The sequence below is a fragment of the Triticum dicoccoides genome, chromosome 7A, assembly GCF_002162155.2.
Source record: "Triticum dicoccoides isolate Atlit2015 ecotype Zavitan chromosome 7A, WEW_v2.0, whole genome shotgun sequence".
In the NCBI taxonomy this organism is placed as follows: domain Eukaryota; kingdom Viridiplantae; phylum Streptophyta; class Magnoliopsida; order Poales; family Poaceae; genus Triticum; species Triticum dicoccoides.
In genome coordinates, this window is record NC_041392.1 from 80,171,327 (window position 1) to 80,183,122 (window position 11,796).

The 11,796-nt window shown below is 49.4% G+C and overlaps 1 protein-coding gene across 1 annotated transcript; it reads left to right on the forward strand.

Annotated features, from left to right (window-relative positions):
* Positions 1-11,119: 11,119 nt before the first annotated feature.
* Positions 11,120-11,796, forward strand: LOC119331003 (histone H3.2). Its single transcript, XM_037604161.1, has one exon. The coding sequence runs from the start codon at positions 11,202-11,204 to the stop codon at positions 11,610-11,612; it is 411 nt and encodes a 136-aa protein (XP_037460058.1). The 5' UTR covers positions 11,120-11,201; the 3' UTR covers positions 11,613-11,796.

An 11,796-nucleotide genomic window follows, 5' to 3' on the forward strand; every position in this document is an offset into this window, starting at 1 on the left:
AAAAGTCGTATACAATAAGTTGGTCCAAAAACATGCTCCAGCATACTTTTGATGATAAAAAAAAAATCACATTGGCTGGCTAGCGGGCCGAGGCGCAACTTGCCACTTCACTTGGCTGGACACGCTAGCTTACCTTGCTAGGTTTTTCAGAAAAAAAAAAGGTTGCATCACGAGTAAACTGGGGGAAAACAGAGTGTCGGTATACTGAAAACAAGGAAAAGAAGATACTCTGGTTTTTGTATATAAAATAATTTCATAAATTCGAAAAAATAAAGAAAACTCATAGGAGCTTAAAAAAATGTTCATGAATTTGAAAAGTAGCTCGCGAATATAAAAAAAGTTCACAAATATCAAAAAAAAAGTTCATGGATTTTAGACAGTTCGTCTATTTTGAAAAAAGAACATGAAATAGAAAACAAATTCATCAATTTAAGAAAAACAAAAATTTGAAAGAAAATCATTGACTTTTTTAAAAGAATATGGATTTTGAAAAAAATCATCAATTCTGAAAAAAGGTTCACAAAAAATGAAAAAGATCATCAATTTTTGAAAATCTTTCTGAATTTGAAAAAAAATCATCAATTTTGAAAAAGATTAAAAAATGAAATAAAATCATGAATTTGAAAAAAATCATCAAATTTGAAAAAAGTTAATAAAAATGTTCATCGAATTAGAAAACAAGTTAATCATTTTTAATATATTCAAAAAAATTGAAATTTTTCATTGATTTTAGAAAATGTTCACAAATTTAGAAAAAGAAAAGAAAAATAAAGAAAACCCCGGTGAAAAACACAAAAAAAAACTAACAGAAAGAATATGAGCAGGCCGGGGGTTTCGCCTTGTCAAATACCATAGCACCGCCATCACCGTCCACCGCGCCACCCCATTGTCAACGTGTGCCTCCCCTCGTCGCCGCCGCGCACAACCTCGGGCTCATTGCTTCGCCGCAGATATTGCCACCACGCGTGCCTCCCCGCTGCCCGACCACCTGCTCCGCCACTACCGGCCCGCCTCTCTGTGGTCCGAGGACGCTGTGGACTTCGGATCGACGGGCTAGACACGGACTATAGGATGAACCATCGCCTTGTTTTACTTGTTTGCAGGAGGAGGATAGCGTGGATCACATCCTCACACAATGTTCATATGCTAGAGAGGTGTGGGATCGGTGCTTCAAGGCGCTGCAGATTAACATCCAGGCTCCTACACATACGGGCATGTTCACAGATTAGTGGCTTGTTAAGAGAAAGAGTTTCACTGGACAAACTAAGCGTGGCTTTGACTCGTTTGTGATTGGCACATCTTGGTCACTGTGGAAGCAGCGGAATGTCAGGGTGTTCAACAGAGTTCACGAGTAGAGATCGCCACCACAACTCATTGAGCAGGTGCTTCTGGAGGTTCGAGATTGGAGGCTTGCTAGCTTGGGCGTTGGAGGATTATCCTTTTGTGAGAGAGTGACCTAGCTTGTTTAGCTGGTGTTGGTGTGGGGTGCTTGCCAATCGAGATGCTCACATCTCGATCTGATATCTTATGATTATACTCTCTGCTTTTTATAAAAATATGGTACGTTATTGACGTACTTTTGGAAGAAAAGCAATAAGCATGACTTGATTCTCACAAAGCCGACGCTCCAGTCCAATAGCTACGAACAAACGGAGCAATTAGCAGCGATGCGTCGTTAGAGTTTGACGAGCATGGCTTGTGGCAAAAATTAGTTGTTAGCTTGGTTACGTGTGTCGCTTGATCGTCGTGCGTGCAGACAATCGAGTGGTTCAGAAAAGTGTACCAGTTTTGGAGGCTTGGGTGTAAGCTCTACTAGGTAGCATGGGTCATGACCACGACAGCCCATTGAAAACTAATGAAATGCAAGCGACAGCTAAATGCTCCGTCCGTAAACTCGCGATCAGGGCAGGGCAACCTTGTCATTAGATCAGAATCAAGGACCTCTGCAGCTACGGGATAGCGCCACTGGCCTGCCCTAGATCCTGTCATGTCCTCCAAGAACGGGCGTCGTTGTCAGTTTGGCACCAAGGACAATCACTAGTGGAGTACTAGTAGTTTCAGGGACGGACGTACGTGGAGGTGTCAGGGTTCTGGTCGCGGTTGATTAGAGCATCTACAGCTGGGTCTCTCGTACCCGTCTCAAATGTCCGGACAAGCCGTCCGGTCATTATCTGGTCACAAAAATCGATTCAATCGAACCTCTCAAACGTCCGGACTAACCGGCACCCCTCATATTTAACCCAAATATAGGGCGGATATGAGACGACCCGAGCACGTCCGGGCGCGTCCGTCTGACAGTTCCGGTCCACCACGGACCCCACAAAAAACCCCAATCCGGACGGCGAGCTCAAACCCTAGCTCACTCTTTCCCTCTCTCGCTCCGTCCGTCCACTCATCTCCCTCTCCGGTTCCGGTCCCATCCACCACCATGAGCAGCTCCGGCAGCAACTCCGACTCAGAGCTCGACTACGAGGAGGAGATGGCCCTCCGCATTGCGCTGTAGCTGTCCTAGGTCGAGACCGGCGGCAGCTCCGGATCTGGAGCGTTGCCGCACCTCCCGCACCGGCGCAGCGCGGACGCCAGAGCTAGACCCTCCCGACTCGCGCGCAGCGACGCCCCGTCAGTACAGTCCGTGTCGGCCCCGCGTCGTCTCCTTCCCTTACTGTCCACTCCCGCAGGCGGCCAACGCTGGGTGCTTCTGCCCGCGCCTCCGGCTCGCAGGCACACTCCAGAGACGGAGGCGCGCGCGAGAGGCAGCGTGCATGGCAGAGGGAGGCGGCGGAGCAGTGTGCGCGCCGCCGCCTCGGGACGGAGCCGGGCGCCGGCGAGGACGCCGCGTCTCCTCGCCTGGGTGTACCGTCGCTCCCTCGGGACGGCAGAGACGGACGCTAGCCGCCTCCGACAGAAGAACGCCAAGGCGCTCCGGCGAAGGAGGCAGCGGCGGAGAAGACTCGGGTGGCAAGGCTGAAGCGGGAGCGGGGCAGGACGGATGAAGAGGCTCATCGTCGTCTCCGACTCCGACTCCAATGGCGGCGACAATTGCACCTAGTCGTCCGACTCCAATGGTGGACGCATACAGCTGCGCCGGCGACCGGAAGGGCAAAGGCCCGGCGAGGAAGTAGTGATTCCGGCCCCCCTCCTCCTCAATGTTTATATCGTTTTAGTTGTAGAAATTTATGAACTTGTTCGTGGACGAACTATGATCTTTTGGATGTGTGAAGTATGTTTATCCTTTTGAAGCCTATCTTGTATTCCTTTGCAGCTTGATTTTAGGATAGGTCAACGTGTTGATGGATAGTATGGATATAAGACGCCGGATATGAGATACGCCGATGCAGAATGGTAAATATGAGGGGTAAAATGGAGCGTGGATCGTCAGGACCGACGACGAGGCATGACTTGATCCTGACAGTGCACCGCTCGGGTCCATCAGCAGCGACGCCGGCGCGTGTCACTGTCACGCTAGCTCAGCGCCATAGACTTCTTCTTCTTTTTTTCTTTGAGCTGCAGCGTCGTAGACTTACAGGCTTACAGCAACGCTACGTCGCTTGTAGAGAAAAGAAATTCATCATATTTATCGGGCCGCGTCCGTGCACGGGTGTCATACTGACATACTACTAATACATAACATATTCCTTCTTCTGTTAATGATCTAAATGCTCTTATATTTCTTCACAGAAGGAGTACAAAATAGCGGTTGAAAAGGGTTCGATAGAATGTGCCTAGCTTGGAATCTTGTTGCCGACCGGATGTTGTCCGACGCACGTTACGTACTGGCGAAATACGTTTGTGTAGGAACCGTGGTCGACCCAGAGCATCTGTAAGCCTTTTCTTTTCCTTCCGAAGAGCAGGACCCTTCTTCTCTATACGAGGCAGGCAGAGTACGCGTCGTCGCCGGGTGGAGGAGGGCGGCTGGTGCCACCAGCAGTCCGGCTCAAGGAGCCTCTCCTCGCGAGCAGAGGGATGGATGCCGCCAGGTGAACTGGCCAAAAGAACCTCGTGCAGCACTACAACTGGGCAAACTAGACAAAGATTCGGCTAAAGTTCGACGAACATGACATTACATAAGAAAGTTTAGTAAAAAGAACGGCCGCACTACAACTACGGGCCCAAGAATGCGCTGAGCGCCGCGAAGTCGCCGACGTTGCCGCCATCCCCGTCGTTGTCCTCGTCGTCCTTCTCCTCCTTGACGCGGCCGCCCCTGCTGGACCCCTGCCCGGCATCGCCCTGGCGGACCGGCGGCGGCGGCGCGTCGTCGTCGAGGACGACGACGCCTCCCTCGTCGTGGCCACGGCACCGATCGGCGAACTGCTCGTAGGCGTGGCACTGGCGCTCCAGCTCCGTCTGCGCCCAGTCTTCGCGCGCCCACTTCAAGGCCGCCGCGTCGTCAAGCTCCTCCTTCACGCCGCCGGCGAGCCCTGGCTCCGTCTTCGGTTTGACGTAGCGGGGAGGACCCGAGGAGGAGGCGCGCCCGCCGCCCTCGTTGATGACGATGTCGGCGCTGCGGGTACGTCGGCCGAGCGACGTCTTCACTGCGGGCTCGGTTTTGACGCCGAACACCGCTGGCGAGCAGGAGGAGTGGGAAGAGGAGCGGGAGGAGGAGTGGGAGGACGAGGACGAGGAGGAGTTGAACCTCCTGGGCATCCACTGCCCGGCGGGGGATCGGGGCGGCGACCGCGGCAGGGTATGTCAGCGGCGGGTCGTTGCCGCCATCGAGGTGCTGGAGAACCTCGTGCAGCGTGCGGCCGGGGGCGCCCCTACCACAGGCGGCGTCCCTCGCTGTTCTTGACGACCCCACCACCGGCGCCCTGTTGGTGGAGGCCAGCCGCCGCTCCTTCCGGTGCTGGAAGTACGCCGCCCATGCCTCGTGGTTGTTGGCGGCGTACTATGGGAGGGCGTGCTGCTCCTCCGTCAGCAACGCCCACACGCGGCCGACCTCATCGTGAAGTAGTCGGCGCACGCATTGAAGCCGGGCATCGGGGGAATGGGGACGCCACCGGCGCTGATCCTCCACCCGCCCTGCGCGCATGTCGGGAGGCGTCGGGATGTTCGCCTCGAAGAGAAGATACACCTCCCACCCATGCAGCGAGCGACGGCCGAAACCGTTGGCCGCCGCCGCGTTGCCGGGAAATCGCCCGCCCATCGTCGATGTTGGGCTTGGGGAGAGAGGGGAGGATCGCCGGCGGCAAGTGTGCACAGGGAGAGAAAGGTAGAGCACGGCGGGGTGTGGCCAGAGGTGAGGGGGGCGTCGTTTTTATAGCCGGGCACCGTGTCTGCGCTTGGCGGGAGGGGGGGCGTCGCCGCATCGCCCGTGAGGAATCAATGGAAGGCTGACCAGCGGCTGCCTTGGCATTGATTCCCAGCAGGAAACTGAGGTGTTGTGAGGACAACGAGGCGAGTGTCACTGACGCGGCGGGCCCGCGGTTAGTTCGCGTCAAAATCGCTCGCCCGAGCGCTCCTAGGCGCCCCAGTGCGACGGGTTCGACCTGGGTCCGCCGGCCCTAATTTGGGCCTAATCCGACGAAAAACGGCCAATTTTCACCCGTCGACGCTAAAAAATCGCCTGAGAAGTGGCATGTTGGGAGCGCGGCTGGAGATGCTTTTACAGGCCAAAGAGCATCCATCTGGTAATGCTTATGTTTTTCAGGCGCAAACAATGTATTTTGTAGATTTTTTTTGAACACGGTATAGACGCAAGCGCTCATATATACAAGCATACACTCAGTCTTATAAACGCACGCACACACATTCATGTATTTTGTAGATACTAGGACATATGCCCGTGCATTGGACCGGGAAAGATAAATTGGCGTGCATCTGCAAGCACAACACCTTGTGCTTCGGTACGAAGAAAACACTAATTGCCCGATCGTTCAAAACACCCACCCACGCGGTATGATATCCGGACGATGCCACTGCCGGCAGACAGGCGCACGAACCGAGGTTTAGAAAAATCATGACGGTCATGTTATACTCTCTTTGCAAGGTATTACTAGACTGGTGGACCACTTGGTCTCAGCTGCACAATAATCACAAAATGAGTTTTGGTGCCGATGGTAAGGACATCTCCAATGTGAGGTAATACATATTTTGCCCTTATATAGTTTTGGAAGGTAACGCACACGTTCGAACCGAAATGCTTCAGACACTTTTAGGACTCTCATGCTATCCCTTATTTGTTCGCTCGGCTTGCGGTTAGACCATGTTTTCTGTTCTCGGTATTTCGTTGTAACCAAAAAAATAAGGACTATGTGTTAGAGGACCTCTTAGGAAAAATAGTTTTTTTGGCAATCCAAGTTTAAATGCTCTACTGTTTGCAGCCCTGAAATCCTGGAATGCATCCTTTTCATATAAGTGTCTTGCAACATGCACACATCCTCATATAGATCCTCCCATTAATAGCCCACAATTCCTTTTTTGCAATGCATGTAGACGTCATGCATCTCATTCCTTTTAATCATACAATTCCTTCCATCCTTTCATGTATGGCAATATCCTTGCATCCCATAAATAATCCTTAAATCCATCCTTCCTTTCATAGCCCGAAATTCCTTTTTTTTTACAATGCACGTATGCAACGTCATGCACCTCATTTTCCTTTTAATTATCCGTTTCGACTGTCTAATCCCATACCTCATCTTAGGGCTTGTTAATTGTCCACATACCGACGTATATAAATTGGTGCGTTCTGATATACTATAGCGAGGTGGGACTATTAATTCAGAAAAGAACATTATAACACAAGGAAAAGCTAGCTTGCTGATTGCCTTCTTAGAAAGGACGAAAAGGTTGTGAGTTCGATACCTTGACGGCACAATAATTTTTGCCTAAGCCCACTCTCCTATTGCCGGGCTGCCACTTCAGCTCGGCCCGAGGCCCACGAGAGGAGGGAGATTTAGAAACGGAACAACCTAAAAGCTGGGTCTCAGAACAGAATTTGTACCTCATATCGAAATATTCTAGTCTTTTTGTTAACGTGAACTCTTTTTTTTTGCGCAGATTGTTAACGTGAACTCTTGGCGTGTTGGTATGGCATGTGTCATCTCATGTTTTGGTTGGGGGTTCGATTCCATGACCTTTTCTTTTTCTACCGGAACGAAACCTTTTATCTCTTCGCCACTTAAAAATAGTCAATTGTAAAAAAAAAACAGAAACCTTTAGTACCACCTCGAATATGTCTTAAATTCAAACTGAAAGCGTAAAATCACGGGAAGAAGCGTATTGTGACAGTGAATCCGACAAAGTCAATCCATGCTTTATTATTAAGAAGATATGTATGTGTTCCAGAACATTCTTGCATGTTTCTTGGCTCAAAACATTTAGCCAAGATAGCCCATTATGTCCCATTTGGGTCAAACTAACTTTTGAGCTTTGCCGCCTTGTCCGCTTGTATCAGACTCCTTCCCATCCCTCAAAATAAAATAAAATCAGACTCCTTCCTCTTTTTTCTTTTCAGTATACTTGTTATAAAATTAGAAGGCGCTATCCTTGGTCAGATAATATAGTACATTTTTCTCTATTTGGAACTACATGTTTTTGCTTGCCTTTTCCAACTCTCCTTTAATGTAGCTCGTGTCCAAACTTTATTCCTATGCAGTTGTGCATGCCCGCCGTTTCTACGAACATATTTTTCGAGAAATAGAGCTCTACAAAGATTGCATTGCATTTTAGTATATGTGAAGAATAAAAATATGGAAAATTAGATGACATCTAATTTAGGCACCATTGCGGAATCATAACAGTTTTCAGAGCACTTGAGTGTGAATATCAAAGCAGGTTGTATCATAAGAAGAGTGAACTGGACTGTATTTGAAGCTCCTAGATGATAAGTAAAAAAAAGGAGGTAATTACACCAGTGGTATCTCAACTTGCCGCCAATGTTCACTTTGGTGCATAAAGGTGAAAAATACACCGAACTGGTGCTACAACTTGGCTATTTGGTTCAAATACGGTTCAATTCGCGTTTTCATACATCCGGGCTGCTGACTAGGATGACAACGTGTCTGCGGGACCCGTTGTCAGCCACTGCAAGCACGCACAGGGGCGTGTGGCTGGAATGTTACGAAAAAACCTTTCATGTTTTTGTTTTTGCACAGAAGCCCCTGAACCGGTGGGACACAACACCAATGCTTTGGCCCAGCCCCCAAATCCCTAACCCCGTTCCCCTTTCAGCCGCAGCAGCATAAGTAAACGGCGGCGGGGAGCCCTGGAGCTGGTCGTCGTCGGCGAGCCTTCGAGCTTGTCGGCAACGGCGAGCCCTTGACCTGGTCGGCAGCGGCAAGCCCCTAGAGATGGACTGCGGCTGCGAGCCCTAGAGATGGACGGTGGCGGCGATCCCTAGAGCTGGACGGCGGCTGCGATACCCTAGAGCCGAGGTTAGTGACGCCGACCACCTCTCTCATCCCTTCTGTCACCCATATTTGACTCCCTCTCTCCCATGTTTCATTTGTTGTCCATGTACAGATGGGTGGCACCGGCGTACCGCGAATGGTCGACGTCGGGCGAAGATGGAGGAAGACGATGAGCAATGGGTGAAGATTGTTCTTTCTATATTGGGGCAAAAATCAGGTATTCAATCCGTATCCCCTCTCTAGTACTCTGGTTCATAAAAAATGGGTCGTTTCGATGATTGCGATTGGAACATAGGACCATGAGCTGCCGGGTGTGCTCGGTTGCATGGCACAACAGTAGCTAGATGTGCATTTCAGTGGGCTAGATCCCAAGGGCGACTTGTGTGGGCACAGGAATGCGCGTGCTCGATGATTTTTGGTGTGGTAGTACTCCCTCCGTCTAGGTGTGTAAGTCACCTTACGAAAATCAAATAGTCTCAAAACACATAGGCGTGGTGCATTAACTCTCACGTTGTTTTTTGTTTTTTGACAGAAATAAAGGAAACAACCAATAAGAGATGTGAGGCGTGTATGCTTTTAATGACTTGAGACTACCAAACATGACATGCAGTGGTCAGTCCGTTGCATGCAATAGTATTAATTAGCAAATAAACATTAAGTTCTCTCGTTTTCCTCTCCACCTTGATTGCGGTGCACAACTTAAGATGACTTATTCATCTAGACGGAGGAAGTATGAGGTATAAGCAAGTGTTAATTCTGGAGGTCCTCTTAATTATGTGATTTGTACATAATGCGAGTACATCACATCAATTATAATTGGAGCCTCTTATTACTATGTGAATTGTTGATTAACAGGATGAGAAGAAGCTGACGGACAAAGATGGTGATATAGAAGCTCTGAAGGAGAAGCAGAGAATGGAGAAGAGATCAGTTGCTGTACAGAGATAAAGGATGAGAATGTTTGTCGTATTGTATTTTGTTTTAGTCATAGTAATGTTTGGAATGGCTGGCGGGTCCTAATGTATTTTGTATAAATGTATTTTGGTTTAGTCGAGACAAAACTCAATGAGATGTACTACTGAATTGCTTGGTCTGTGTACTGACTGGAAATAGCAATTTGAGATGTTTTGTTTCCTGTACTGGAATGATATAATCACAAACTGAGATGTTTAGAGATGTTTAGCTAACACGATATTTTCATTTTGACGTGACTGTAAAACATGATGCATCTCAAACACAATACATCTTGTAGCAAACCGAACTAAGAGTATATAGCAAAAATTGAGAAATTAATACAAATGAAAGCAATGTTGACAACAAACATGATTTGAATCGAATAATTCATGTGCGTTCAGATATGCATGATAATTAACTTCACAGCAGCTCTAAATATTATTGCCAAATCTTGGCATGCACATTGTGAAGAGATACAATTTTTGACAGCAACAATGATATTCGGTACCAAATTTTCGATAGCAACACTATGAACAAGTCTGGTACATAACATTGCAACCAAATACTTAAAATTTAAAGTACGTAACATCACATTCGAAATGTTCGTTACAGTAATAAGAAAATAAGAATAGGTCTTGTAATCAAAATAGGCCTCTAAGCAAAAGATCAAGTTCATTATTGCATTTTCAACAAGTTCAAACATGAAATTGTGTATCAAATTTCCCATCTACATGGAGAGGAAGTCATCAGGCCACTCATCCCCTTGTGGTGCATTTTGTGTGATGGGCTCCTCCTCTGCTCCCACATGTGAGTTATCTGCATTTGCTCCTAACATCAAGTTCCATAGTCCAGCCTCTGGTTTTGTCCTTCCTCCATTGTCGTATACTCTTCCAGCACCTCTTGCACCTCCTGTAGCATTGCCTCTCCCGGCTCCTCTCCCACCTCCTGTAGAATTTCCTCTCCCATTTCCTGATCCACCTCTTCCTGTAACTTGTCTCTTCCTAACTCTTGCATTTCAATTTACCTGATGTTGCGATCTTCTCCGAGCTAGGGAAGGTTGGTCGTGTAGGGGTAGTCGCTAAAAATTCTGATGGCCAATCTGTTGTTGTCCGCCGAGAAGCGACCAATGGAAGGCTTGTACCTGAGTTGGCCGAGGCCTTGGCTCTTCGGCGATCTGTTTATCTTGCATGGGAGGAAGGATGTGACTCGGTGATCTTCGCCTCCGACTGTCCATCCCGGGTGCAGAGGGTCAATTCTTTTGTCCCTGTCCGTTTGCTGGTGGGCTTAGTGGTATTGGACATCAAATACGGCGTGTCGAGCATCTCTTCCGTGTTGTTCAAGCATATTTGTCCGCAGTCTAATGTTTTAGCTCATTATTTAGCCAAGTCTTGTATGGACTCTAATGGTCTTTGTGTTTTCCATTCTACTCCGGTTTGCATCCGGAATACTCTATGTAACTACGTTGCTTGATTAATAAAGTGTTGACGTTTTCTCAAAAAAAAAACCACCAAAGAAATACGGGCAAATATGCATTTTGATCTACTAGCAGCAGTACGTTCGAAATGGCAGAAAAGAAAAAGGAAGCTCGTTCACCAGTGTGCCAAAACGGAGCTCATCCACAAGTCCGCGGCATCGCTCACAGAGCACGCGGATCGCGATCCGCGTGACGCAGCAACTCCAAATCGCCACCCTCCATTTGGCTTCGATCCAACGGCGCCCATCCCACCCTCCTCCTCCCAGCCCGCCAGGCCGAAATCCGGAGCCCCAGATTACCGCGCGCGACGAAACCCATCCTCGTTCGATCCCCTTTAAAACCCACCTCCATTCTTCCCCAATTCCACCACCGCCAAGTGAAATCCCAATCTCCAAAGCCAGATCCCCAGCCCCTCCATCCCAATGGCCCGCACGAAGCAGACGGCGCGCAAGTCCACCGGCGGCAAGGCGCCGCGGAAGCAGCTCGCCACCAAGGCGGCCCGCAAGTCGGCGCCGGCGACCGGCGGCGTGAAGAAGCCCCACCGCTTCAGGCCGGGAACCGTCGCCCTCCGGGAGATCCGCAAGTACCAGAAGAGCACGGAGCTGCTCATCCGCAAGCTCCCCTTCCAGCGCCTCGTCCGTGAGATCGCGCAGGACTTCAAGACCGACCTCCGCTTCCAGTCCTCCGCCGTCTCCGCGCTCCAGGAGGCCGCCGAGGCCTACCTCGTCGGGCTCTTCGAGGACACCAACCTGTGCGCCATCCACGCCAAGCGCGTCACCATTATGCCCAAGGACATCCAGCTCGCCCGCCGCATCCGAGGGGAGCGCGCCTAGGTTCGTCTTGGTCGCCGGTAATACTGGCCAGTAGCTGTTCTTGTCCTGTGATCCGGGTGTGTGTCCGGTGCTTCTGTTTGTTTGTGTTGATATGATGTGTCGTCTGGTCCTATGTATCTCGATGCTCGAATGAAATCGCAATGGCAACGGAAAGATCAGTTATTGATCTGATGCAATTTTTTTA

Excerpts from the sequence above, each read along its gene's own strand:
- LOC119331003 (XM_037604161.1), top strand. The coding sequence starts at position 11,202 with ATGGCCCGCACGAAGCAGACGGCGCGCAAGTCCACCGGCGGCAAGGCG.